At 38.7% G+C, this 26,914-nt stretch overlaps 2 protein-coding genes across 2 annotated transcripts; both read right to left on the bottom strand.

The window, feature by feature from the left end:
- Window positions 1–3,104: 3,104 nt before the first annotated feature.
- Window positions 3,105–5,750, bottom strand: LOC125497307 (uncharacterized). Its single transcript, XM_057395087.1, has 6 exons — window positions 5,488–5,750; window positions 5,218–5,397; window positions 5,020–5,130; window positions 4,864–4,930; window positions 4,680–4,778; window positions 3,105–3,218 (listed from the first exon to the last, which is right to left on the bottom strand). The coding sequence occupies exons 1-6, from the start codon at window positions 5,697–5,699 to the stop codon at window positions 3,114–3,116; spliced, it is 774 nt and encodes a 257-aa protein (XP_057251070.1). The 5' UTR covers window positions 5,700–5,750; the 3' UTR covers window positions 3,105–3,113.
- Window positions 5,751–8,703: 2,953 nt separating this feature from the next.
- On the bottom strand, window positions 8,704–13,624 carry LOC130591387 (uncharacterized). Its single transcript, XM_057394686.1, has 2 exons — window positions 12,115–13,624; window positions 8,704–8,710 (listed from the first exon to the last, which is right to left on the bottom strand). The coding sequence occupies exons 1-2, from the start codon at window positions 13,563–13,565 to the stop codon at window positions 8,704–8,706; spliced, it is 1,458 nt and encodes a 485-aa protein (XP_057250669.1). The 5' UTR covers window positions 13,566–13,624.
- Window positions 13,625–26,914: the final 13,290 nt, after the last annotated feature.

The raw sequence follows: 26,914 nt of genomic DNA, 5'->3' as shown, positions 1-26,914 counted from the left end.
TCAGGTAAATTTTACTTTTTTGCCTGTAAGCATTCTTGGTCGACTTTTTCTAATAACAAAGTGATTCACCTCGTATGTTGCTTACAATTAATAAAAGGCTGATTAATAAGTGTTTTTAAGGCAACATGTAACCTGCAATTTGGTTCAAAAGTATGAATTAGAGTCATGTTTTGATTGTTCTTCAGCTTCAGCTTCAGACTGATTAAGCTGATGTGGAAAATACTGGGGATGTTAAGGGTAAATAGAATTGCTAGGTTCACCTCTATTATTGCTAGAAGAAACACTTGCTTCACCAGAAGCTGCTGCTGAAGTCAAATTTGATATGTTTTCTTCAACAAATACTTGTTGTTGCTGCTTTATCATTATCCTCTATTAAAATTTCTGTTTTTATGGATTTTTGCAAACTTATAAATTTTATTAATTAGTTTATTTGGATCTTACTTTTGTCATCTACAACAACAAGCTAAGGGCCTTTTTTTAAAAAAAAAAACAAAAAAATAAGGTTGAGTTTTCAAGGAACTATATGTAATGATCTAAAAAGACAAAAGAAATCTCAAATCTGGTAAAAAAAAAAAGAGAGAGAGGAAGCAGATGAAGAAAGACAAAGATACTAAAAAGATGAAAGATTTAAAAGTTTGAGGTTAAGTATTTTCAGACCCACTTGATGCTCAATAGCACTAACAGCAGCAATAGTAGCAGCCTCTTTGTTGATGGCTTCTTCCTCTTTTGGCTGCAACCCCTTGCAGATCCCTCCTTGATGCCACCATCCCCTGCAGCCACTCCTGCTACTACCACCACCCCCTGCCTTATTGCCACCACCACCTGCAGACACTCCCCTACTGCCACCACCCCCTGCAGACCCCCCTTACTGCAACCACAACATGCAGACACTCCCCTACTGCCACCAACCCCAGCAAACACCCCCCCATTGCTGCCATTTTTAACTAAAGCATACAAACTAACATGATAAAGTAGTTTCTTTACAATTTGAATTAACATGCTTGTAATTTATGAGTTGTAAACTGTGCAGCATTTTGTTTTCGTATTGAATTGCATTTGCTGGTTAATCGTGAATGGGCTAGGCATAAAAATAAGGATGGGACTACATGCTGGGAACCGATTGCTGAAAAAAATTATGAAGAACTCAAAAAACTTCGTGAAACTCAGATTCAGGATCATGGTGAGGATACACTCAATGTGAAATGCTTACATTAACGCTTTGAAACGTAAAGCTGGGTATTTGAGAGGACTTGGTCCTGGAGCTCGACCACCAAAAAAAGTTAAAACTGGAGAGAACAATGAACGATTGTCTACCCAGGTGGCCCTCTTGCTGCATCATGCGAGGAACTTAGAGTATCAAATGAAGAGCTTAAAGCATCTAATGAAGAGTTCAAGGCATCCAATGAAGACCTTAGAGCTGAATTTTCTAAACTGAACAAAGAAGCTATTGAACGTGAAAAGAAAATGAGAGAAGATATGTTGAAACTGTTTCAGGACATGAGGTATAAGTTCTATAGCTTATTTATTATTATACTCGGTATTATTAATGACGAAAATTTTCATTGTTTATCATCTTCTTATTTAGTTTAGAGCTAATTAAAGACAATATATCTAGACTAGTTTTTACACAAAAATATCATGCACATGTTCAATAGTGTTGCAATTTTAATTAAAGTAGATGCGAGCTAATTATTTAGTAAAATTTTAGTGAATGATATCTAAAATCTAGGATAAAATCTCGTTTACGTCATTATTTTCTTTCTAGCTCCCTATGCAAGATCATATTTACAAAAGCCTAAAGAAGAACAAGATGAGGTCCAACTCCAACATGTACGTGACTATTAATTGCATTTGTATTCATATCAAGTTCCTTAAGCTGAGTATGACCTTCAAGAGCCTTGCTTATTTGTATAGCTCCTTCATCGTTGAACTCATTTTCTCCCATCTTTTGGTAGGTAAGGGGTGGACCCCTAGCCATCCACTACTGCACCAATGATTGGGTTGATGTTACGGGAAGAGGATTGTAACTATTAAGAAAATGAATAGGGTCGAGTCCAATCTATTCATCCTCGAGCATAACAACTACTAGGGATTGAACCATGGTGGTGACCATAGTCATGTAAGCCTAATATTTGAGTTGTCAGCTCATTGGCCAATAAATGCAAAGTGGTATCTGTCTTAGAGTAACTATTTTAGAGGACTGCACTTAAAGTCTTAAATATTATAGACAATTTTGGTCCATATATTATCTTTTTGTTTTGAGGAATTTTGAATGTTTGATTCAAGTGAAATATGTTGCTAAACTTCTACTTTCTTTAGTCTACCTTGTTACAGTTTAGATTTTATTTAACCTATCTTCATGCTTAAATCTTCATGTTAATCTTTATTGTTTTGTGTAATTGTTACTAAAACATATATTAGTGTAATTGTTTGATGGATTCTTTAGTGGTGCCAAACACTAGTGGAAAAAAGCAGTAGTGCTGCGCTGAAAATGGTATGTAGGGCTGCGCTTTTAGAGGGCAGCCCTTTCCATCGCAGCCCTTCATTATTCAAGTAGGGCTGCGCTAGAAAAGCGCAGCCCTTCTAGACGAAGGGCTGCGCTTTTTTCAAAAAGGCGCAGCCCTTCATGATAGGAAGGGCTGCGCCTTTTTGAAAAAAGCGCAGCCCTTCTTAATAGAAGGGCTGCGCCTCCTTCACAAGCGCAGCCCTTCTTGCTTTAGAAGGGCAGCCCTTCTAGCAAGAAGGGCTGCGCTAGTGAAGCACTAGCGCAGCCCTTCTTGCTAGAAGGGCTGCGCTAGTTTAAACTAGCGCAGCCCTTCTTAGTATAAGGGCTGCGCTATTTTAAACTAGCGCAGCCCTTCACTATAATTTTTTTTTTTTTTTATTTTGCTTGCACACAGCAGCCTGCACATACCAGCAGCACAGCCTGCACCCACACACCAGCCCCAACCCCCACCCATAACCTCTCTTGGACAAGAAAAAATGCAAATTGCAATACGATAATATATGACAAGTGGAGAAAGGTAATAATTAACTTCAAATATATTAAAATAATGTAAAAAGTGTACATAGGTGATAGAAACTAGCTAGTACATTATTTTGGAGCGAAAATCTCATCCTATGCAATCATCGGTAATGTAGGACGCCAACTTATCCCGAACTTCGTCAATTTCTTCTTTGGTGAAGTTCCTCAAACGTGGTTTGGAACTAGCATAAACCTTGCAAAATAACCAACAAATAAACATATACAAAAAGTCAATCATTTTACCGTAGTTAGTACTTCTAAAAATGACATATATCTTCCCGAAATGGAATCAAAACCAAATGCAAGCCTAAAAGTCTACACACTAGTTATAATATATCTCATATAATCATGTTCAAAGAGAATTTGAGGTTAAATCACTTCATAACTACATTTTGGGAGTGAAAAGGCCAAATTAGGCCAAAATAGGCCGGAAATGGCCTTTTTCGTTCCCGAAATGCAACCAACAAGAAATTAAAGCCTAAAAGTCTACACACTAGTTATAATATATCTCATATAATCATGTTCAAAGAGAATTTGGGGTTAAATCACTTCATAACTACATTTTGGGAGCGAAAAGGCCAAAATAGCCCAAAAAAGGTCGGAATTGGCCTTTTCGTTCCCGAAATGCAACCAACAAGAAATTAAAGCCTAAGAATCTATATACTAGTTATAATATGCCTCATATAATCATGTTCAAAGAGAATTTGAGGTTAAATCACTTCATAACTACATTTTGGGAGCGAAAATGCCAAAATAGGCCAAAATAGGCCGGAAATGGCCTTTTCGTTCCCAAAATCCAACCAACAAGAAATTAAAGCCTAAGAATCTACATACTAGTTATAATATGCCTCATATAATCATGTTCAAAGATAATTTGAGGTTAAATCACTTCATAACTACATTTTGGGAGCGAAAAGGCCAAAATAGCCCAAAATAGGCCGGAATTGGCCTTTTCGTTCCCGAAATGCAACCAACAAGAAATTAAAGCCTAAGAATCTATATACTAGTTATAATATGCCTCATATAATAATGTTCAATGAGAATTTGAGGTTAAATCACTTCATAACTACATTTTGGGAGCGAAAATGCCAAAATAGCCCAAAATAGGCCGGAATTGGCCTTTTCGTTCCCGAAATGCAACCAACAAGAAATTAAAGCCTAAGAATCTATATACTAGTTATAATATGCCTCATATAATCATGTTCAAAGAGAATTTGAGGTTAAATCACTTCATAACTACATTTTGGGAGCGAAAATGCCAAAATAGGCCAAAATAGGCCGGAAATGGCCTTTTCGTTCCCAAAATCCAACCAACAACAAATTAAAGCCTAAGAATCTACATACTAGTTATAATATGCCTCATATAATCATGTTCAAAGAGAATTTGAGGTTAAATCACTTCATAACTACATTTTGGGAGCGAAAAGGCCAAAATAGCCCAAATATAGGCCGGAATTGGCCTTTTCGTTCCCGAAATGCAACCAACAACAAATTAAAGCCTAAGAATCTACATACTAGTTAGAATATGCCTCATATAATCATGTTCAAAAAGAATTTGAGGTTAAATCACTTCATAACTACATTCTGGGAGCGAAAAGGCTAAAATAGGCCGGAAATACAAGAAACAACAATTGGAAACCTAAAAGTTACATACCTTTCGAAGATCAACAACATCTTTGCAATAGTTGACGATATCGAGCATGAACCTCATGACGTAATACCCACACGCAAGTCCACCTTCTTGTACCGGACACTAAAATTCACCAAAGATGCAATAAATGACATGTTATATGTGTATTATGTGTTGTATAAAAGGATGCAAAAATATTACATGTTACCTCGACTAAATACCAAACAGGAGCTTTTCCTTGTCGAAGTCCAGATGAAGTAATCTTCTTCATCACACTACATCAATACACATTATTATAAGATTAGATGTACATTTAATATTTAATAAGCTAATAAGTGTGCATATATAGTTTCAATTAGGCTACCTATTTAACAATGATTTGACTAGTAAGGACCGTATTGTTTCTTTACGCAAAGAATCAAAGTGGTAGACTTCGTTACTTGACACACATATTGCAATGAGTGTCCAATGGTTCCTACAACAATAAAAATAATGTTATTGTTATCGTAGAACAACTAATAGGTCAATTTAATTAATTAAAAAATCAGTTTACGAAGCATACGATTCAATGTAAGGAAGAAGAACGATCTTATATCCAAGACGAGAACATGCGTTCAAAGAATCCTTGAGATATACTTTCACCTCTTTTTCGTTTTGTATGCAACTGTCATCTCGTACAAAGCTTGGACATAACCAACCAAAGATTGGCTGACTAGATCGCCTCACATCATTGTATAATAGCCTGAGAATTCATATTGATAAAAATAAAACTTACTTATTATGGAAGTTATTATTAGTTGGATTGAATACTACTTAATTAATAAAGTATTACCTCATGAATGTTTGTATCATGGAAACATTCAACTCTTCCCCAAGTAAGAATTCTTTAATATCATCCTTACAAATGTAGGTCGATGTATCCTCATCAATGTAGTGGAATTGGTGGTGCGACAACTTAATCTCAATCATTGCTCCATCAGCTGCATCACTAATGCACTCATGTAGCCAGAAGCACGGTTTAGTAAGGCGTTGCACCACCTCCATATCCGTAATGAGTGGATACTTTGCTGAAGAATTCGTTCCCACTTGGGCACGTCGGCCTCCTGAGGTGAAGCTACCTTCTTTCCCTTCCTGTCGGCCTTCCCCGAACCCTAGTAATTAGTTAAATTAAAAAGATATTACTGACAATCATATATAGGAACTATAAAAGAAATTAAACTATGTATATAACTTATGTTAGAGATTGTACCTGATATGCTAACCGCACCAATGCACGCGGCCATAGAATATAACTGCCAATGGAATCAGACAATAACTGTAGACCAACTGCTGCATTCGGCAGCGGAAGAGGAAATGCTTCGAAACCGGTCACAATGTCTTCAACGCTGACCACATAGTGAATATCAGCTACTGGCTGGTTGTGCAATAGTGGCCGATCCCTAGGGGGCTGTACAGATCCATAAGCCACGATAATGAATCTACCATGACCATCTCCTTGATTACATAGCTCACATGGTGTCTCTTCCTTTAAAAAAAAACTCTATTCAAGGTTAGTCTATGAAACAACATATTTAAGAACAATAGTTGTTGTGATATTAAACAATTACCGTTAACTCCGGTTGTGGACGAGGCTGCGTAGGAACAGGCTGCGTAGGAACAGGCTGCATAGGAACATTGCCCTGCGTGAAAGCACCAAAAGTCGGTAAGCCCATCTGCGCCAAAATGGCGTTGAAATTCTGAGTCATCTCCGCTCTGAGCTCCTCCCGAAGTTCGGCTTTCATAGCCTCCACATCTATGGAAGGTGATGAATTGACACTGGAGGTAGTGGATCTGGACGTAGAGGTGTATTGATCACCATACACCTTTCTCACCCCGAGGCGGACACCTCCTACGCCCCTCACACGTCCATACTGGTCCCGTCCTAGAGTCTCGTGTAAGGCATCAACTTGTCCTCTAGGAGTGAACTCACCAGCTGCCTCCTTTTCCTTCAAGCCAATCTGCATAAATGATGAGAGAAATACTCGTGAGCGCAGAAGTTATATTATTATGTAAACCTTATCAATAACTTATAATATGTACTTACAATGGCATTAGCTATCTGTTTTGTTCCGGGATCAGGTATGATTCTCTGTCCCTTTGCATCAACCCCATGCATGGAACACCACCAATCGAGCACTCTATCTGGTTGCCGTTGTGCAGCTGTCGTCGTAGAGCTAGTGCCCGATTGCGTCGTGGTCGACGCAAGCGTGGGGTAATGGTCATACATCCACGATTCTCTCGCCTGACCATACGAATGAGCACCCAGATGGTGGTAGTGCTTCCTAGATTTTGCATTCGCGCTATTTTGCTCACGAATTGCCTGAAACACACAAATATAAACAAAGGTTAGATATGGTGTTATATAATATTGGATCTGAAGTAATAAATCTTAGCTAGTAAAAAATTCTTACAACAACTTCTGGGGTAGTTGTTTTTTGTGCAACAAATGCATGCCACTGCTCAGCTGTGATATGCCTCCATATCTGATATGGAAGCTTGGAGGGATCCTCGAATGATGTGTCACGTGAAGCCTCAGAAGAAGGTGTTGCTTCCCCGTCGTAGATTTTCTTCTTCTTTGTTCCCCCGACTTTTCTCCGCTTCGTGATCCACCCCGACACTAGCTTGGCCTTGAAGTCTCGGAACCTTTGGGCAACTGCGGATAGAAACAGATTCTTCTTCGCTTCATCGTTTGGAATATGGAATTGATTCTACAACGAACGCATATCACAAATTACTCAATATTACATAGTATATTTAACCAAAGTGTTAAAATTCTAAATAAGTATACGCGAATCTTACCATAGTATCTTCCCAAATCATCTTCTTCAAAGACTCGGGGACCTCTTTCCATGAGTGGAGAATGGAGAGCTTATGCATGCAAATCCCAATTTGCATGGCATACTTTTGACGCCATTTTCCACAAGGTTGCCCCAAGTGATCGTACTCCAAAGTCATTAGGGTGGGTTTCCCTAGTGACTTTGTAGGTCCCCTTCCTTTCCTCTTTTTCGTCTGCAAGTTCTTACTTGCAATTGACGTTTGTTTTCCTTTTTCTTCACGGCGAGCCATAACCATTTGCCGTTGTTCCTTTTTGTGATCGAAACACTCATCCTCGGTAGTGTGTTCCGCACTCGTATCCGTATGCACATCCTCCATGTCCCTGAAATGGTAAAAAAAATACCGAATTAATTAAAAAAAATTTGGCAATTAAAAAGTAACTAGTATGGTGGGGGTAAGGTGGCGGTGGGGGGGGGGGGAAGGGGGGTCTGCAAGGGGGAAAGGGGGGCGGGGGGTGGTGTGGGGGGTCTGCAGGGGGGAAAGGGGGGGCAGGGGGGTGTGGGGGGTCTGCAGGGGGGAAGGGGGGGCAGGGGGGGGGGTGTGGGGGTCTGCAGGGGGGGAAAGGGGGGCAAGGGGGGGTGTGGGGGTCTGCAGGGGGGAAAGGGGGGGCAGGGGGGTTGAGGGGTGGCAGGGGGGAAAGGGGGGGCAGGGGGGTGTTGGGGGTCTGCAGGTGGGGGAAAAGGGGGGGCAGGGGGGGGTTGGGGGTCTGCAGGGGGGAAAGGGGGAAAGGGGGGCAGGGGTGTGTCAGGGGGGAAAGGGGGGCAGGGGGGGTTGGGGGGGTCTGCAGGGGGGGAAAGGGGGCAGGGGGGGCAGGGGGGGCAGGGGGGTGTGCAGGGGGGAAAGGGGTGTTGGGGGGTCTGCAGGGGGAAAGGGGGAGGGGGGGTTGGGGGGTCTGCAGGGGGGGAAATGGGGGGGGCAGGGGGGGGTTGGGGGGTGTGCAGGGGGGGAAGGGGGGCTGGGGGGGGGGGGGTGTGCAGCAGGGTGGGGGAAGGGGGCAGCATGGTGGGGGAGGAGGGTGGCAAGGGGGGGGGGGTGGGTGGTGGGCAAGGGGGGTGGGGGTGGGCAGGGGGGTGTGCGGGCAGGGTAGCGAAAAGGCCAAAATAGGCCGAAATAGGCCGGAAATGGCCTTTTCGTTCCCGAAATGCAACCAAATTCGAAATTAAAGGCTAAAAATCTACATACTAGTTACATTATACATCATATGATCTTGTTCAAAAAGAATTTGAGGTTAAATCACTTCATAAGTACATTTTGGGAGCGAAAAGGCCAAAATAGGCCGAAATAGGCCGGAAATGGCCTTTTCGTTCCCGAAATGCAACCAACAAGAAATTAAAGGCTAAAAATCTACATACTAGTTACATTATACATCATATGATCATGTTCAAAAAGAATTTGAGGTTAAATCACTTCATAAGTACATTTTGGGAGCGAAAAGGCCAAAATAGGCCGAAATAGGCCGGAAATGGCCTTTTCGTTCCCAAATCAACCAACAAGAAATTAAAGCCTAAAAATCTACATACTAGTTAATTATACATCATATGATCATGTTCAAAAAGAATTTGAGGTTAAATCACTTCATAAGTACATTTTGGGAGCGAAAAGGCCAAAATAGGCCAAATAGGCCGGAAATGGCCTTTTCGTTCCCAAATCAACCAACAAGAAATTAAAGCCTAAAAATCTACATACTAGTTACATTATACATCATATAATCATGTTCAAAAAGAATTTGAGGTTAAATCACTTCATAAGTACATTTTGGGAGCGAAAAGGCCAAAATAGGCCGAAATTGGCCGGAAATGGCCTTTTCGTTCCCGAAATGCAACCAACAAGAAATTAAAGCCTAAAAATCTACATACTAGTTACATTATACATCATATAACATGTTCAAAAAGAATTTGAGGTTAAATCACTTCATAAGTACATTTTGGGAGCGAAAAGGCCAAAATAGGCCGAAATAGGCCGGAAATGGCCTTTTCGTTCCCAAATCAACCAACAAGAAATTAAAGCCTAAAAATCTACATACTAGTTACATTATACATCATATATCATGTTCAAAAAGAATTTGAGGTTAAATCACTTCATAAGTACATTTTGGGAGCGAAAAGGCCAAAATAGGCCAAAATAGGCCGGAAATGGCCTTTTCGTTCCCAAAATGCAACCAACAAGAAATTAAAGCCAAAAATCTACATACTAGTTACATTATACATCATATATCATGTTCAAAAAGAATTTGAGGTTAAATCACTTCATAAGTACATTTTGGGAGCGAAAAGGCCAAAATAGGCCAAAATAGGCCGGAAATGGCCTTTTCGTTCCCAAAATCAACCAACAAGAAATTAAAGCCTAAAAATCTACATACTAGTTACATTATATATCATATAATCATTTTCAAAAAGAATTTGAGATTAAATCACTTCATAAGTACATTTTGGGAGCGAAAAGGCCAAAATAGGCCAAAATAGTCCGGAAATGGCCTTTTCGTTCCCAAATCAACCAACAAGAAATTAAAGCCTAAAAATCTACATACTAGTTACATTATACATCATATATCATGTTCAAAAAGAATTTGAGGTTAAATCACTTCATAAGTACATTTTGGGAGCGAAAAGGCCAAAATAGGCCGGAAATGGCCTTTTCGTTCCCAAAATGCAACCAACAAGAAATTAAAGCCTAAAAATCTACATACTAGTTATAATATATCATATATCATGTTCAAAAAGAATTTGAGGTTAAATCACTTCATAAGTACATTTTGGGAGCGAAAAGGCCAAAATAGGCCAAAATAGGCCGGAAATGGCCTTTTCGTTCCCAAAATGCAACCAACAAGAAATTAAAGCCTAAAAATCTACATACTAGTTACATTATACATCATATATCATGTTCAAAAAGAATTTGAGGTTAAATCACTTCATAAGTACATTTTGGGAGCGAAAAGGCCAAAATAGGCCAAAATAGGCCGGAAATGGCCTTTTCGTTCCCAAAATGCAACCAACAAGAAATTGAAGCCTAAAAATTGGAGAAATTACACACACCTGAGTTTATGTCTCATGATTCATTGAGCTTCCGCCTTTTCTTAGGATCCTCAAGTACATGTATCCCTTCCGTGTGATCTACACGCATATAATTCTCCGACATATTTACATCATCTTCCACACGAATTTCAGGATAGGTAAAGGGGGGAGGTCCTCAAATGCATCATATTCTTCCTCATTATCAACATCACCAATACCGAGGATACTCCTTTTACCAGGTACAACAATTGACCACTTATGATCAGCAGGATCAGTTACAAAAAATACTTGCTTCACTTGTGATGCAATTACAAATGGCTCCTCAGTTTCACGTAAACGACTAAGGTCAACAAGGGTGAAACCGCAAGGATCATCGTTTCTTACACAACGGCGATTATTGTCAACCCACGTGCAACACAAGAGGCAAATATTAAATGTACAGTAGTCCAGCTCCCAGATTTCTTGTATTCGCCCATAGTAGTTGCTTTCAGCATGTACAGGCGACTTATCTTTCGAGCTTGCATATTGTGTAGACGACGCCACAAGTGAAACACCACTATTTTGTTGCGATCTTGACTTGAGATCTTGACGTTCAGTCCAAAAAGTATACCCATTAATATCATAACCCTCATAAGAGCGTACAGCTTCACGAGGACCAAATGCTAACCACTTGACTGTTTCAGGAACACTTTCATCCAAATCATTGAGTACTCGTTTATGAAACCAATCAATGAAAGTCTTGTTATGCATTTGCGTCAATGCCCTCACTCCTTTTCCAGGATTGCTAACACGTAATTCCTCCATATGTTCACTTAAATAAGGATGGACATCTGGTACGTGATGCAATACAAATAAGTGAGCTTGTTTACGCTTTTCTACGGAAGGTGTGATCAATTTTGAACCAATTGTACCCTTGCCCTCAAGTCTGCCCTCGTGTCGGGATGTCGGAAGTCCAACAGGATCAACACTAGCAAAATACTCAGCCACAAAATTACTGATCTCTTCACCCACAATCCCTTGAATTATACTACCTTCTGGTTGTGCAGGATTACGAACTTTATCTTTCAAAGTTCCCATATATCTCTCAAAAGGATAGCACCACCTCAAAAACACTGGACCACACAGCTTAATTTCTCGAACTAGATGGACAATGAGATGGACCATAATGTCAAAGAATGCAGGGGGGAAATACATCTCAAATTTGCATAGAGTTTCAACTACTCTAGTCTGCAAGGAATCGAGGTCGACGGGTCTAGGACTTTGCTGCAGATTGAATGAAAAAATGAACACAGTTCTGTAATGGTGTGCCTCACATGCTTTGGAAGTATCCCACGAATTGCAATCGGTAAGAATACTTGCATCATGACATGACAATCGTGCGATTTCATACTCGATAACTTCAACTCACCATTTAAGGTAACAAAGCGCTTCATATTCGATGAGTAGCCAGTAGGGACCTTAATGCCATACAATGACTCGCAAAAAATCCGTTTCTCTGCACGCGACATCGTGTAGCAAGCTGGTGGCAAATAATTCCTCTCAGAATCCTCCACCTTTTTACTTTTTGTGTTTCATCATCATCAACCCTTTCCTCCCCTCTTTTCTTCTTTCTTCCGTCCCTTTTCTGAGCCCACAACTCTGGTCGAATCCCCTCTTGTTCCAAGTAAAGTCGTGACGCCTTAACATCTTTTGTCTTACCCGGAATATTCATAAGTGTCGCGATAATAGCTTCACAAACATTCTTCTCTATGTGCATGACATCCAAACAATGTCTGACCTTTAGATCTTTCCAATATGGGAGTTTCCAAAAAATGGACTGTTTTTTCCATAATCCTGTAGGTCTATCAACCTCACTAGCAGGTTTACCAAAGACTGTTTCAATGCCCTTCACCTGATTATAAACTTCAGTACCAGTTAATGGTCTACGAGCAACTTCTTCTTCAACCGTCCCATCGAATGCCTTCTTCTTAAACCGATAGGGATGGTCGCGGCTGAGGAGCCTTCGTGTGCGCATATACACATGTTTGCAGCCCTTAAGGTGTGTAGATTTCATGTCATCTAAACAAATCGGGCAAGGTTGTTTTCCTTTAGTCTTATACCCAGATAAGTTCCCATAAGCTGGATAATCGTTCATAGTACAAAAAAGCATGGCACGCAGAGTGAACATCTCATTAGCATACGCATCAAATACTAACACTCCTTCGTTCCACATCTTCTGTAAATCTTCAACAAGCGGCTGAAGGTATACATCTATGTCATTTCCAGGTTGTTTGGGCCCCGATATAAGAAGCGACAACATCATGTACTTGCGTTTCATGCACAACCAAGGAGGCAAGTTATAAACCACTAAAACTACTGGCCATGTGCTATGCTGCGAGCTGAGATTGCCAAAAGGGTTCATGCCATCCGTACATAATCCAAGCCTCAGATTCCTATCCTCATTACCAAATGACTTATGCACCCTGTCGATAGTTTTCCACTCAGGCGAATCAGCCGGATGCTTGAGCAGACCGTCTTTCTTCCTACGATCTGCATGCCACCTCAAATTCTTCGCATCTCCTTTCATTGAGAACATGCGCTTAAATCTAGGTATTATGGGTAGATACCACAACACCTTGGCTGGTGGTCCTTCACTACCTCCAGCTCCTTCACGCTTGTACCTCGACAATCCACAACGTGGACACTCATGTAAATGCTCATACTCATTACGATAGAGCACACAATCGTTAGGACAAGCATGTATCCGCTCGTACTCTAAACCCAAAGGACACATCAACTTCTTCGCATAATAGTACGACTTTGGCAGTTCATTTCCTTCAGGGAGCATCTCAGCTAAAACTTCCAACAACGATGTGAAACTAGAGTCCGTCCAACCAGCGTTCGACTTAATGTTGAACAGTGTTACCACTGCAGAAAGTTTGGTGTACTTTGTACAACCTGGATACAACGGCTTTTCAGCAGCCTTAGACATAGACTCAAAAATACGAGGTCGTCTACACGACTGATCTTCAACCTCGTGTATCATCTCGTCTACCCGATCCCTATCATCATCTCCAAATTCATCATCCAAATTCTCATCCCCTAACTCATCATCATCCTTCTTTTTCTTTCTTCACATACATCATTCTTTAATCCAGAGCTTCCCATATACCTCCCCTGCTCACCATGCCAAATCCATACATGGTATTGAGGCCTAAACCCACGGCGAAATACATGCTCCCTAACCACATGTATACTACTAACCTTGCTCACATTTCTACAATCCAAACAAGGACAATAAAAGTCGACTGCTCCAGAGGATGTTTGATATTCTAATGCACTTCTACAGAATTCCGAGACCCCATTCACAAACTCAATCGATTCACGACTACCATACATCCAAGTACGATCCATCTCATTCAAGAAGACCACCTCTAATAATTAAACACAACATTCATTATAATGCATCAATCATTATTAAAGTACACTACACTCACATATTCAAATCACACACGTATACAACAAGCTAAGATAGTCACATGTTCAATTGTATGCATGCAGTCAAAGGTCCTTATCACTCCAACCTAACCCATCCTTGGACGTCTAATCTCACTAGTGAATATATGCCAACTTTCCAATTCTAAGGAAAATCCGGCAGCATTTCCCTACAGTTCTCCAAGTACACAATGTAGATAATTGCTTATCTACATATGTACCCAGAGAACAATGTAGCGAAACGATAAGCCAAGATTTTCCTCAGAATTGAAAAGAAGACACACATTCACCACCTAAGTGAGATCAAACGTCCAAGAACAGTCCCAAACCGGGGACTATTCAAGACTTACCCCTAATGAGTAAGTCTTGAACGGGTATCTAGGCATATATGATGATGATTCAAACAACTACTTATATTTTCATATATATAGCTAAATCACATTGCGTTTTCATACAATCTCATATCAACAAATAATATATTATATATTCATTATAAAAATACATATACATTCAATAAATTATCAACTTTGTCTACATGTTAAAGTAGTTACCTCTTAACACCAACGACGAGCAATGAAGAGAAAAGAGATACTTGGAACTTTACTTGCCTTCCTTAGCCTCTTCTTCCTACAATTGACAAAACCCACATTGCACATTAACCATTTAATTCAATTTAACAAAACAAAAGTAACTTAAAAACAAAATTAATCCATACCTAATTAACCACTCAAATGGTGGAGAAGAGAAGAAAATAAAGAGAAGAGAAGAGGTGGTGCGCAAAGGGGTGGTGCGCAAGGGGTGGTGCGCAAAGGGGTGGTGGTGCGCGAAATGTGGTGTGCGAATTGGGGTGGTGGTGCGCGAAATTGTGCCGAAGGGGTGGTGGTGCGCGAAGGGGTGGTGGTGCGTAAGGGGTGGTGGTGCGCAATTAGGGCACCAATGTGGTGGTGGTGGTGGTGGTGCAACTCGAAGAAGTGAAGAGAGAGAATGAAGGAAAATCGCACTTGGGGTAGTAAGAAGGAAGAGAGAGAATGAAAGTGGGAAAATGAAGTAAGGCGCGCTACATTGCATGTATCGAAAAAAAAAATTTGAATGAAGGGCTGCGCTAGTTTCAAAAAAGCGCAGCCCTACACATTGAAGGGCTGCGCCTTTTAGAAAAGCGCAGCCCTTCGCATGTGAAGGGCTGCGCCTCCTAAAAAGCGCAGCCCTTCACCTACAGAAGGGCTGCGCTTTTCTAAAAAGCGCAGCCCTTCTGTAGGTAGGGCTGCGCTTTTTAAAAAAGCGCAGCCCTTCATACAAAAGGGCTGCGCTTTTTTTAAAAAGCGCAGCCCTTCATCAATAGGGCTGCGCTTTTTTAAAATGCGCAGCCCTACTTGCGCAGCCCTTTCGATTTTTTCCCCTAGTGAAAAGCTCTTCCTCTTCTTCACTCTCAGTGAAGGCATGTGGGCCTTTTGATATATCAAATAAACCTTCAGGGACTGCCTCAAGAGTTGGCACTTCCCTAACAACTTTACTTGCTGGACCTCGTTTAAGAGCTTCTAATATGAGTTTACTGCATTCCTTGGCATAAAGCTGGACTGTAGAGCTTCCATCACCATCTGACTCCTTTTCATATAACTGATTCACAAGAGTAAATAATGCCTCCTCTTGAATTTGCATAGCATTCTGCTCAGCTTCCTCCTTGCTCAAGCTACCATACTTCTGAGTAAATCTTTTTGGAATTGAAAGTTCTGAAAACTGCACTAAGGAATGCAGAGGAAATGAATTAAAAAGAAAACAATAGAACCACTTTGATGCTAATACACATGTGCCTTTTTAGTTAAGGGATTCTCATTTGATGCTGGTTACTGGTGTTTGATGCTTTACTGTTGCATCAATTCATAACATAGTTAGTTAAATATTGTTTCATATCATTTGCTAAAAAAATATTCAGCAAAGATGGACCTGCGTTTCTTTTGGATGATTCTACTTGAAGTTTCGTTGCGATTGTAGTTAATACTTGTTATATTGGTGCACCTATATATTTTTTTCGGAAGACAAAGTAAAAAGATCATTATCCCCCCCCCCCATTTTTTAATCACATGGGTATCTAATTATAACGTTTTTTATTTTATCAGGAACAATGGGTCGTGACTATTTTCTGAAATTAGCAAAGGAAAGCTATGATAAGGCTTGGATTGTGTGAATTTCTTCGTAGATTATGGGTACTGCTAATTAGGTTTTTTTAGATTTACATTGAATTATTCAAGTTACATCAAATGTCAAATTTGAAGATTATTTTGTTGTACTCCGATTATATAAAATTTGTTATTCCACAAATACTTCTTCTATTATCTCATACTTTTGTTTTTAATAGGTTCATCTAATACATATGAACAGGGAAAAAGCTTATAGATTACACGATAACAATAATTCGTAGTCCATACCAATTTGGGCAACAAAATAGGGTTCGCACGTCATTTCAATTTGACGCGTGATTGAAAAATATGTACAACAATTCGTAGCCTAAATTATTTTGGGCGACAAAACTGGTTTTGCCCAAGACATTATGTATGTAAGACTACAATCTATAATGGGCGACAAAAAACAGTAATTGTTGCACAAAATTCAGTAGTATGGGCAACGATTTAAGAAACTCGTTGCCCAATTGTCTCCATAAATGTGCAACGGATACGAGGCTCGTAGCACAAAAGGCCATTATGGGCAACGAATGTAACTTGACGCCCAAGGTGTGGTTTGTGCGACGATCACAATTTTTGACGCACAAAATACAATGGGCTTCGAACCTAAGACGAGGAAATTGGGGCGCAAAAATCTCATTGCCCAAATCTTTGTGCAACGAAATTGGCCTATTGGGCGACGACTATTTTCGTCGCCCAAAACCTATTTTCTTGTAGTGTAATTAAATAAAAGTGTTGTAACTTCTATCTTCTTATATACTTTTTATATACCAAAAAGTTGCTCCCCATTTTGCTCCTTCATACACAGCATCATTATGTACAAAAAAGTAGCCACATCTTCTGCCCATTATAGGCTTCATGTGCATCTAAGGAGTCTACTGCTTCACCTACATTCACAAACCTCTCACTTAAATAAGCAACTGCCTCATCTATCAGTGGTTGCTCAACTTCAACATTCTCTGGAAGTAATCCCTGTCTCTCTAGCTTTCTTTTTGCATGGTGTGGGTTCTTATAATTATTCCTCTCTTTGCACTTTAGTATTTCTACCATAACATATTGTAATTGCAACCAAGTGTACTTTAATACTTCTGGGTCAAAGAAATCATAACAGTTCTGCACTCTTAAAATCAATTCATCTAGATTCTTAGAAAATGATTGATATTGTAGTGCTTGAATTGCTATAAAAATCCCAAGTCTAGCACATTTAAGTCAAGGGACTGAGGTGGTTGATTGATGAGTTGAATATTGAAGCCATTCTGAGTTTATGCTACCATAAATGCTGGCTCATCTGCATGAATGTGAGGTCTAGCATTATCTTATTGTATGTGCATATCTTTAGACACACCATCAGGCCAATTCCTCATGATGGCAGGGATGATAGTGTTGATAATCATGTCCCTCATAACTGCTAGGTTAACACTTTCAATTGCTTTTGTCACCAAAGTTCTGGCCCTTCTGTTTGTAGTTGAATATTTAGCTCTCACATACTCAACAAAAAGCTAGATACCAAATTTCCCATCATGTATCATCCTCCCTTCACACTCCTTAATAGGTCTAGATGTGGCACACATGAACATAGCTTTGATCTTAAATCTCTTGGATTGACAGCAACTATAAGGGTCATCTTCAGCAGGAAGTAAGTAAAACCTCCTCATGTCTGGACTCAAATAAAACCACTTTTCATCTATGTGAATAACATTTTGCATGTCAACAAATTTTAGTGGTTATGTCCTTGTTGCTGGTAATATGTGTTGTAACACACCACACTTAATTCTTTGAAGCTAGTGATCTTCTGTCAGTTTTGGGTGGGTGATGCTTGTGTGACTTCTCAGCTGGCCCTATTTGACTAGTCTACAGACAGTGGATGAGGGGACATGAAGATAACCAGCAAATGCCCTAATACTTGTCCTTAGTTTAAGTGGGACTAACTGAAGCCATTTTTCATCATAAACTAGCTTCTTACCACATCTGCCTGCTTTTGTGTTTCTAGCTCACATCTATGGCATGCCCACTTTCTCTCTGTCTTTTTGCATCTTTGCATATTCTATCTAATGTCATCCTGCTTATGCCATGCTTTGTTGCTAAGTCTCTTTTTAAACCCCATGGAAATTTACCATTTATTGCAGAGATAAGAAGGTCATGAACCAACATTCTCCTTTTTGTTAGAGTTAAATGTGGTTTTTGGGTTTATCGACTTGCAGTGTTTTGTATTTCTGTGTTTGGTTGGTGTGGCTGACCTTGCTGATGTTGTTGCTCTGCTTCATTCCCATCTGTTGTTGTGCTTCCATCATCATCCTCTATGTAATGGTCATCATCGCTGTTATAATGCGTCCACATCTCATGCATCAACAACTCATCCTCCATGCCTTCACTTTTCGAGCAACTCTTGAAGGCCAAACATCCCTGCCCCACCCTCATATGTTGACCCCATATTCAGTGCTAGAAAAGATTTTTTAAGGACTGAAGTTTGATATTTTTTGTGGGAAACTTATTTTCTTAATTTTTTGGATGATTAATTTTGACCATTAATGTGCAGCGTGTGCAGTGAGTTAGTGGATATTATCTGATTTTTGTTATTAAACTAAACCACGGTGCTTGAGATATTTTCTCTCTCTTCATTTTGTGAAATAAGCCCTCATATAATTTTGGGGGTTTATATAGAAGAGAGAGTATGGAAAATGTAGGCTTAAACAATGTTTGAAATGGGAAATTTAATTTTTTTGCCAAATTTGAACTTTATGAAAATTATTGGAGGGAAAGTCAATTGGTGCCGAAAATTGTGGATGGGCCTCTTTTGTCTCTCCTAGGCCGTGTAAATAAAAAGGAGGGAAGCAAGTAGTGGTCCCTCTTTTCTCTCTCCTCCCTTCCCTTAAACCCTCAAGTGCAATGATCCCCACATGCTTAATCCCCTACCCTTATTCTCTCCTTAATCACTCCTTCAATTTTTGCCTAGGGAACCCAATTTTTCAAAAGTGTAACATCTAAAAAAAACGGAGGAAGTACATAGCCTAGTCTCTCGCCGTAGTAGCCTGGTGGACAAGCTTCTGATTTTCTTTTCTGAGGACTTTTGGCCAGTCCTCAGTTATTATGCTGTAAGCGAAGAGCTGAAAGGACGAAGATAAATTGAGTTAGTAAGACAAGTACATAAGAAAAAGGGAAAAATGTTACAAGTATAAAAGCAAGACGACAGAGAAAAATGTACCTCAGTAGTAAGCTTAGACATGTAACCTTCATGCGCAGAAGATGCACCCCTCAAGCCCTTGATGTAGGGCTCAGGAAAACAATTGAAGATAGCTTGTCTGAGCTTCACGCCATCGTCTTATTTCATCTTGGCAAATGCGGCTGAGGACTCGTCGTCCGACAACACTGGAGGAGATTCAGGGGCAGCTTCAGTAGGATCCTTTCCCTTATCTGAAAGAGGAGATGAGTCAGTGTCTCTAAGCGAGGATGACTACTGCTAGTAAGTTGGACGGACTCATTAGACGTCCAACAGCGCAGTGTCCTAACTATGTTGGAGTACTATGACTCACCAGCGGACAATGAGGCAGATCTATAAGCCGAGGGCATTTGAGACACCATCCTGGCAACATGGCCATTAAAGCCCGAGCCTTCTTTAACAGTCGTATCCGTCTATTCTTTCACCTCCTCGGCCACAACGGGATCTCATAAGCTTAGCCGCGTCCAGATGCATGGAAACGGTGGCAGTAGAGGTAGGGGTATTTGTGTCATCCCCGACGAAGGGGATAATGGTCGTTGAATCAACTGTCTTGGAAGGCTTCTCAACCGTCGGGGAAGACATACAATCTGACTTTTTCTTGGCTGGAAAATCTTTGGATTTTTTGGGAGGGGGATGATCCCTGTTGTTTATGTTCGTTTCGTGGCGGCGCCTTCCTTGCCAACGTATTGGACTTTGGGGTATTTTTTCAGAAGCAAAAAATAACAAGTCAGAAACACAATCATCTAGAGAAAAAATGCAGGAAGAAAAATGATGATAATAAACTTGGACGACCCTTGATTGCCTAAGTAAGTCCGCCACAAAGGAATGTATTGCTTAAGCACAAAGGAGGTCGGCCTAGCAAGAGTGTTTCTAAGTAGTCGTTCAGCGAGATCTTGTTCTTTGGACGAGACACACTTGAAGAAGGAAGCCGGCTGAAATAAGTCGACCTGATTTGGTAGGACTCGACTGTTACCTCAAGACAAGATAAGCCAAGCGGTTTAGGCCGCCTTCCTTCTAGAGGAAGCCCTCGTCCAAAATCAGGATCCAATCTTGGACGAAGGTCCCTCTTTGATTAAGGGAAGACGACCTATATGGGTGCCTTCCTTCTTTATAGAGTCTACGTCCAAAAATAGGACCTCAAATCTGGACGACAGACCTTGGCTGAAGGAAATCAAGTCTTTTTGTCCATTCTCCTGGCACCAAGGACTTTCGTCCAAAAAGTCAAACGGCAAAAAAAAAAAAAATAAACAGAAGAAATAATGTTTCACTAACTAAAGTCTTCATCCTCTTCTGAAAGCCGGTTTTGTTGAACTTTTTCTCAAGGGAGTCCGTGAATCTTGACATACATATGTCTCCCGTCCAAGATCTTTTGAGGACAGATTTGGCAGAGGCTGCAATAAAAAAAACAAAACACTTGTAAAGCAAAAATCTTAGACAGGAAGTTTTACTTGAGAATATTTGTGGTATACCTCTATCTTTGGCCAACCGCAAGCCAGTGGCCACCAGGAAATTATCGTCATAAAACATCTCCTTGAAGGGTATCCAGTTAGACGACCGCTTGAAAGATGATTTGTTTGCTTAAGAATACTCCGCTATTCTAAAGTATTCTACCAACTCTTTTTCGGAAGTGCTTTCTAGCTCCAAGAAGGACGTTGTTCATCTAGTATTTGTGGGCATCCTGCTATACTAGCGATATCGTCTAGAAACGGCCTCATTAGGTTCTAAGAGGAATAACAACTCGGCATTCCATGCATGCATCTTGAACGTCTAATGCCAAGAAGTAAGGAAGCCGTGAAGATTTCAAACACTGAACCAGACCCCTTCTACTGTTTTAGGGAACTTAGATACATAATGTATTTGGGTAAAGGCCAGCAGAAAAGGAGGAACACCCCTCAACTCACAGACGGCAAGAAAAGTTAGTATGTTTTGCTAAGAGTTGGGGGTCAACTGATTGTGGTTGATGTTGTAATAATGCAGCAATCGACCAACAAAGGGATGAAGGGGAATCTCAATCCCGCATCTAAGGCTAGCCGATAGACGATGAAATGGCCGGTTGGGGCACTAAAAACCGTATCGTCCACTACAAAAAAAATTGGCTATAGAGGCACATCATTTGGCCGACTTGCCTCTAAAACCCCCTTTTACCATCACATAAACATGGTTGCCTCTAAATTATATGGTTTTTAGCGTCAAGTATAATATGATGCCTCTAAAGATACATTTCAGAATCAGATGAATGTTGGTTGCCTCTATAACCATGTTTTTAGCATCACATGAATATTGGTTGTCTCTAAATCCATATTTTTAGCATCACATGAATTTAATTGTCTCTAAAGTCATTTTTTTTAGCATCAAGTGTACTTAGTTGTCTCTAAAGCCATGTATTTAACGTCACATGACTTTAGTTGTCTCTAAAGCCATTTTATTCAGCATCAACTGTAGTTAGTTGTCTCTAAAGCCATTTTTTTCAGCATCAACTGTAGTTAGTTGTCTCTAAAGCCATTTATTTAGCGTCACATGAATTTAGTTGTCTCTAAAGCCATTTTTTTCAGCATCAACTGTAGTCAGTTATCTCTAAAGCCATGTATTTAATGTCACATGAATAAAGCCATTTTTTAGCATCAAATGTAGTTAATTGTCTCTAAAGCCATGTATTTAGCGTCATATGAATTTAGTTGTCTGGATAGCCATTTTTTTCAGCATCACATAGATTATTGTTGCATCTAAAGATATTTTTTAGTGTCACTTGAATTGTGGTTGCAGTGGAACTAACATTTTTTTAATATCATGTAGAAAGTAATTGCATCATAAGATAATTTTAATTGTCAATTGAATTACACTTGATTAAAAGACAATATTTTAATCTGAAAAACCTTAAGGTTACACTTATATATACCTTTATTAATATCATTAAGATTATGCGTAATTGCCTGTATGTGTGTGTGTATACATACCGTTAGTAATAATGGATAGATAACTGGTTATATCATCACTAAAAGCACCACTATATCCTGCACCATATAAGGACCAAATCTGCTAGAGTACCCAAGGGGTGACTCTCCTCCTTAAGCCCCTAAACTACCACTGCCAAAAGAACCATAACCTCTACCGTATTCTCCTCCACTACCATAGCCTCCATACCCAAGTCTACCAGGAACACCTCCAGACATCCTAATATCCTATCATTATTACCTGCGCGCGGCATACCCACCATCAAAACCCCCATAAGAGCCTCCATAACCTGCATAACCATTCCCATAAAAGCGGTTCCTAGTGTTGCTGCCATAAGTAGGAGCTAACTCCACTTGAGTACCCTCCATCGTAGCCACTGAACAACCTATCCGATTTGACCCCTTCCAATAGAAATCTCCAAAATTAACATATAATGATATTGATGAACATTCACATCACCAAACTCTCCGACATCATCACAATTTCACACTTAAAACTAGGGCTGTTCAGAGTGCGGTCTGGACCGCACCAAACCGCAACCCAAACCGTTTTTTCGCGGTTTGGGTTGGTTTGCGATTTCGAAATTGCGGTTTGGGTTATGACTTCAAGTAAACCGCGGCTTGCGGTTTGGGTTGGGTTTTAATTTTTGTAAACCGAAACCCGCACCATAAACCGCAATCTTATATGATTTTTTTTTTAAAAAAAAATTATCTATTTTTACTTTTTTAAAATACACCTGACAAGGTGGCATACAGCTAAAAAAAAAAGAAGTTTGAGGTAAATAACTTGGATACTTTTGATAAATTGTTATTTATGTTTAATTATGAAGTCAACTTCCTATTTATTTGGACTCTTTATATTTATTAACATTTTTTTTACTCTTAGATTAAAAAAATTAATGTCGCGGAGGAAAAAATGGTTAAACCGCACACCAAACCGCACCAAACCGTTTTGCACGGTTCGGTTTGGGTTGGTTTGGGCAAAAGTGCGATGCGGTTTGGGTTGGGAAAATGTCAAACCGTATATTTGCGGTTTGGGTTGGGTTACATCCCAAACCGCACCAACCCAAACCGCGAACACCCCTACTTAAAACAAAACAAAAGCAGAAACTTCACCTGTAAATCTAAGCTCTCTCACCTCGAATGTTTCTACCAACTAAGAAATCCGCATTTGATTAAGATAGACATTCATTAACTAAATAAAACAAATACTACTAGAAATTGAGAACAGAAGAGATCAATAGATAAAAATTCTCACATTAACTTTGTTTTAAGCTTTTATAAATCTACTAATTCGTAAGAAATCAATACATAATACTACTTTCCTTCTTAAATCAGCAAGCAAAATAAAACTGCCAAAAAAATTTATTGATCAAAATCAACAGCATAATATACCCATTACATAATATGATAGTACTACTATGATAATAGATTTGAGATAAGCAACTAGACAAATTAAGCTCTTTTTACTCGAATCCTCCTGGCAGTAATTAGTAACCCTCTTAGCAGAGGTTGTTTCCTCAAAGAGAATTACACTTCAGCAGCTTCTTGGAGAGCGGTTGTTGGGGCTGATTTTAGTGGACTGCTGAGGCTAAGGCTGATTTAATTATTGATGAACGAGAGTTGGGATAATGAGGTAAGTTGAAAATTGAGATTTAGGAGAGAGAATATCTGAGTTTGGAAATGAGGCAAGATAAGGATGATGATGTTTGGTGGAGATTGGGGCTTAAGTAGGGGATGAAGATAGGAAGAGTAGTGGAGATGGAGGGTTTGAAGAAGGAGGTGAGAGTCGTTGATGATGGAGCTAATGCTAATCAAAGGTTGAGATTTTCGTAGAGCAGTTTTACATAGACGATGGATTGTTGGTGTTGTGGATTAATGATGTGGAGATATTTATATTTCTCGCCTTATCTTGTTATTGGAGTTTGAATTTTCTCAATTTTTGGATGGTTTTAAGCTTTTCGAGTTTCCTTTTTTTTTTTCTAATTATTATTAGCTTATTGACCTATACACTAATAAATTGATCTTACTGAATGACAACCTACATTTATACATTGATTTTTAGTTCGATTGGATGGTTCGAGACTTTGAGTTTCGAATTGAAAATTTAAGAATAACCAACTTAAATTCATTATTGTTATCTTCTACTAACTTAACGACTTACATTGGTTAATTCATCAACATCATCCAATAATAACTTGTTTCAGTTCCATTAGATATTTTGAGTTTTGAAATGTATTTAACTTAAAGGTGATTACCTTAAGGTCTTAAATGCATTATTGTTACTTTCTTTTAGCTTATTACAAGGCATGCGTATTGATCTTATCGGATAACAACTTTGTTTTCAGTTTCTATATGAATATAATTAAATGACAATTAACTTTACTTGATTATTGTTACCTTGAACAAAGTTTTGACTTACATTGATACATTTATCTTATCCAATAATAATATGTGTCAGTTTAATAAAAAAGATTGTTGTATTGTTATAATGAATTAACTTGTTACCAAGGATGTCTTGGTCTAGTGGTTATGATTGAGGTGATGTGAACGATAGGTCAGAGGTTCAAATCTCCCCTCCCCTTCTTTGTACTTTCTATTGCCTTCGTGGCTCATATGGATAAAAAAAATATTAATGAATTAACTTGTCGACTAGCATGGACACGTTCGTTTAATTATATATTATAGCAAATGAAGAGTCTTTCATAATCAATAGAGTAATATAACTACTACACCACTATAGCACTAAAATGGTACAATCTTTAACTAATAATCAGGAAAGAGTCCTTATTTTCCTTGACCTGAATTCAATGTTAGACCTTATATTATCATTTTTCTTAGTTTTAGCATAACTAGACTCTATTATGTTTGACTTGTTTTAACTTATTTTTATAAAAAGTAAGATGATATATGTTCGGATAAGACAATATAATATAATATATGATAAAGTTATGATAAGAGAAGTCAAATAAGAAATTGTTCTTATTGCTCTTTATTCTTATTGTTATAAGTCTTTCATTGTTCTTAATGGACAACAAATTATTTCGATTCAAGTAGATGTGATGAGTTTGAAAGTGAATATAGCTTAAGACGATTAATTCGAATGCAATATTGTTATCCTTAACAAACTTATCGACTTACATTGACATATATTAATCTAATTCAATAACATGTTGACAGTTTCGAAATCGATTTAACTTCAATACTATTAGCTTGAATGTAGGATTGATACTTTCTATGATTCTATCAACTTATTATAAGTCACTCATTGATTGTACATTCATATATCTCATCCCATGACAACTTGCATCAATTGAATTAGATGTTTTAGTTATGAAATGAATTCAACTTAAATACTATTAGACTTAAATAAATGATTGTTATCTTGAATTAGTTTACCGACTTACATTGGTATGTTCGTTAATCTCACCCGACAACAACTTATTCTACTTCAATGAGATATTTTAAGTTTTAAAATTAGTTGAAATTAAATATGACTAAGTTAAATAAAATATAGTTATGTTGACGTTTTATGATGTAATTTTCGCGGTCCAACCCAATCATTATTTTTATTACTAAATATTTTTATATTATTAAATCTAATATTAAAATAGTAATATTAATGTACTTCTTAGATGTTATTGTTATTACATATCATCATCAAGTATTAATATATTAATACAAATAATATAAAATAATTATTATTAATTATCATTAATTAGTATTATTATTAATTTATGATTATTAATATTATTTATTTATAACTATCATTTAAAAATATCCAAAATTCTATTATTATTATTCATTATTATTACTTATCATTATAATTATTATTTAATATTCATATTATTATTGTTTAAAATATTATTTATATATTTATTACATTCAATTTAATTCAATTTAATTTAATTCAATTCAATTCCGTTCAGTTCAGTTCAGTTCAGTTCAGCTCCAATAAGTTCAGTTCAGCTGTTTTATGCCGAAGAGAACATGCCCTAAGTGTCATACTTTGATTTTGCTAGCTACTATTCACACATATATATATATACTTTAACTCTATTTTTTTTTCTTAATATATAAAAATAAAAATATGAATAAGTGCTCCGGTTAGTCAACCCGAGCACTTCGACTCTCGCGCGCAGCAATACTGATGTACGCTATTAAAGTGATTTGAATTTATTTCGATTCGAAAAAACAAGAAATGCGCGGTCGCTTCGCCACGATTCTAGACTTTTCTAACTCCTCTTTCTATTCTTGTTTTCTCTCTTCTTTTCAGATCTCAAACCCTAATTACCTAATCCTTGTCGCTCCTCTTTGAAATCGAAAATTAGGGAGGATTTTTGGCAAAAGTAAAATCAAGAGGAAGAGAAGGGCGACGATGTTCGATATTCAGAAATGACCAAGGTTCATCTTCGCAATCTTCATCTTCTCAAACGACATCGTTGTCGTCTTCTTCTTCTCCGATGGAGAAAGATGGAGAGCAACAGCAACGGCAGCAACGACAACAGCAGCAGCAGCAACAGCAGCTGCAAGGACAGATAGTTGGGCCTCGATG

The sequence above is a fragment of the Beta vulgaris genome, chromosome 5 (assembly GCF_026745355.1).
Source record: "Beta vulgaris subsp. vulgaris cultivar EL10 chromosome 5, EL10.2, whole genome shotgun sequence".
Lineage (NCBI taxonomy): Eukaryota > Viridiplantae > Streptophyta > Magnoliopsida > Caryophyllales > Amaranthaceae > Beta > Beta vulgaris.
Note: the sequence above shows the minus strand (reverse complement) of the source record. Positions and strands in the feature narration are given on the sequence as shown.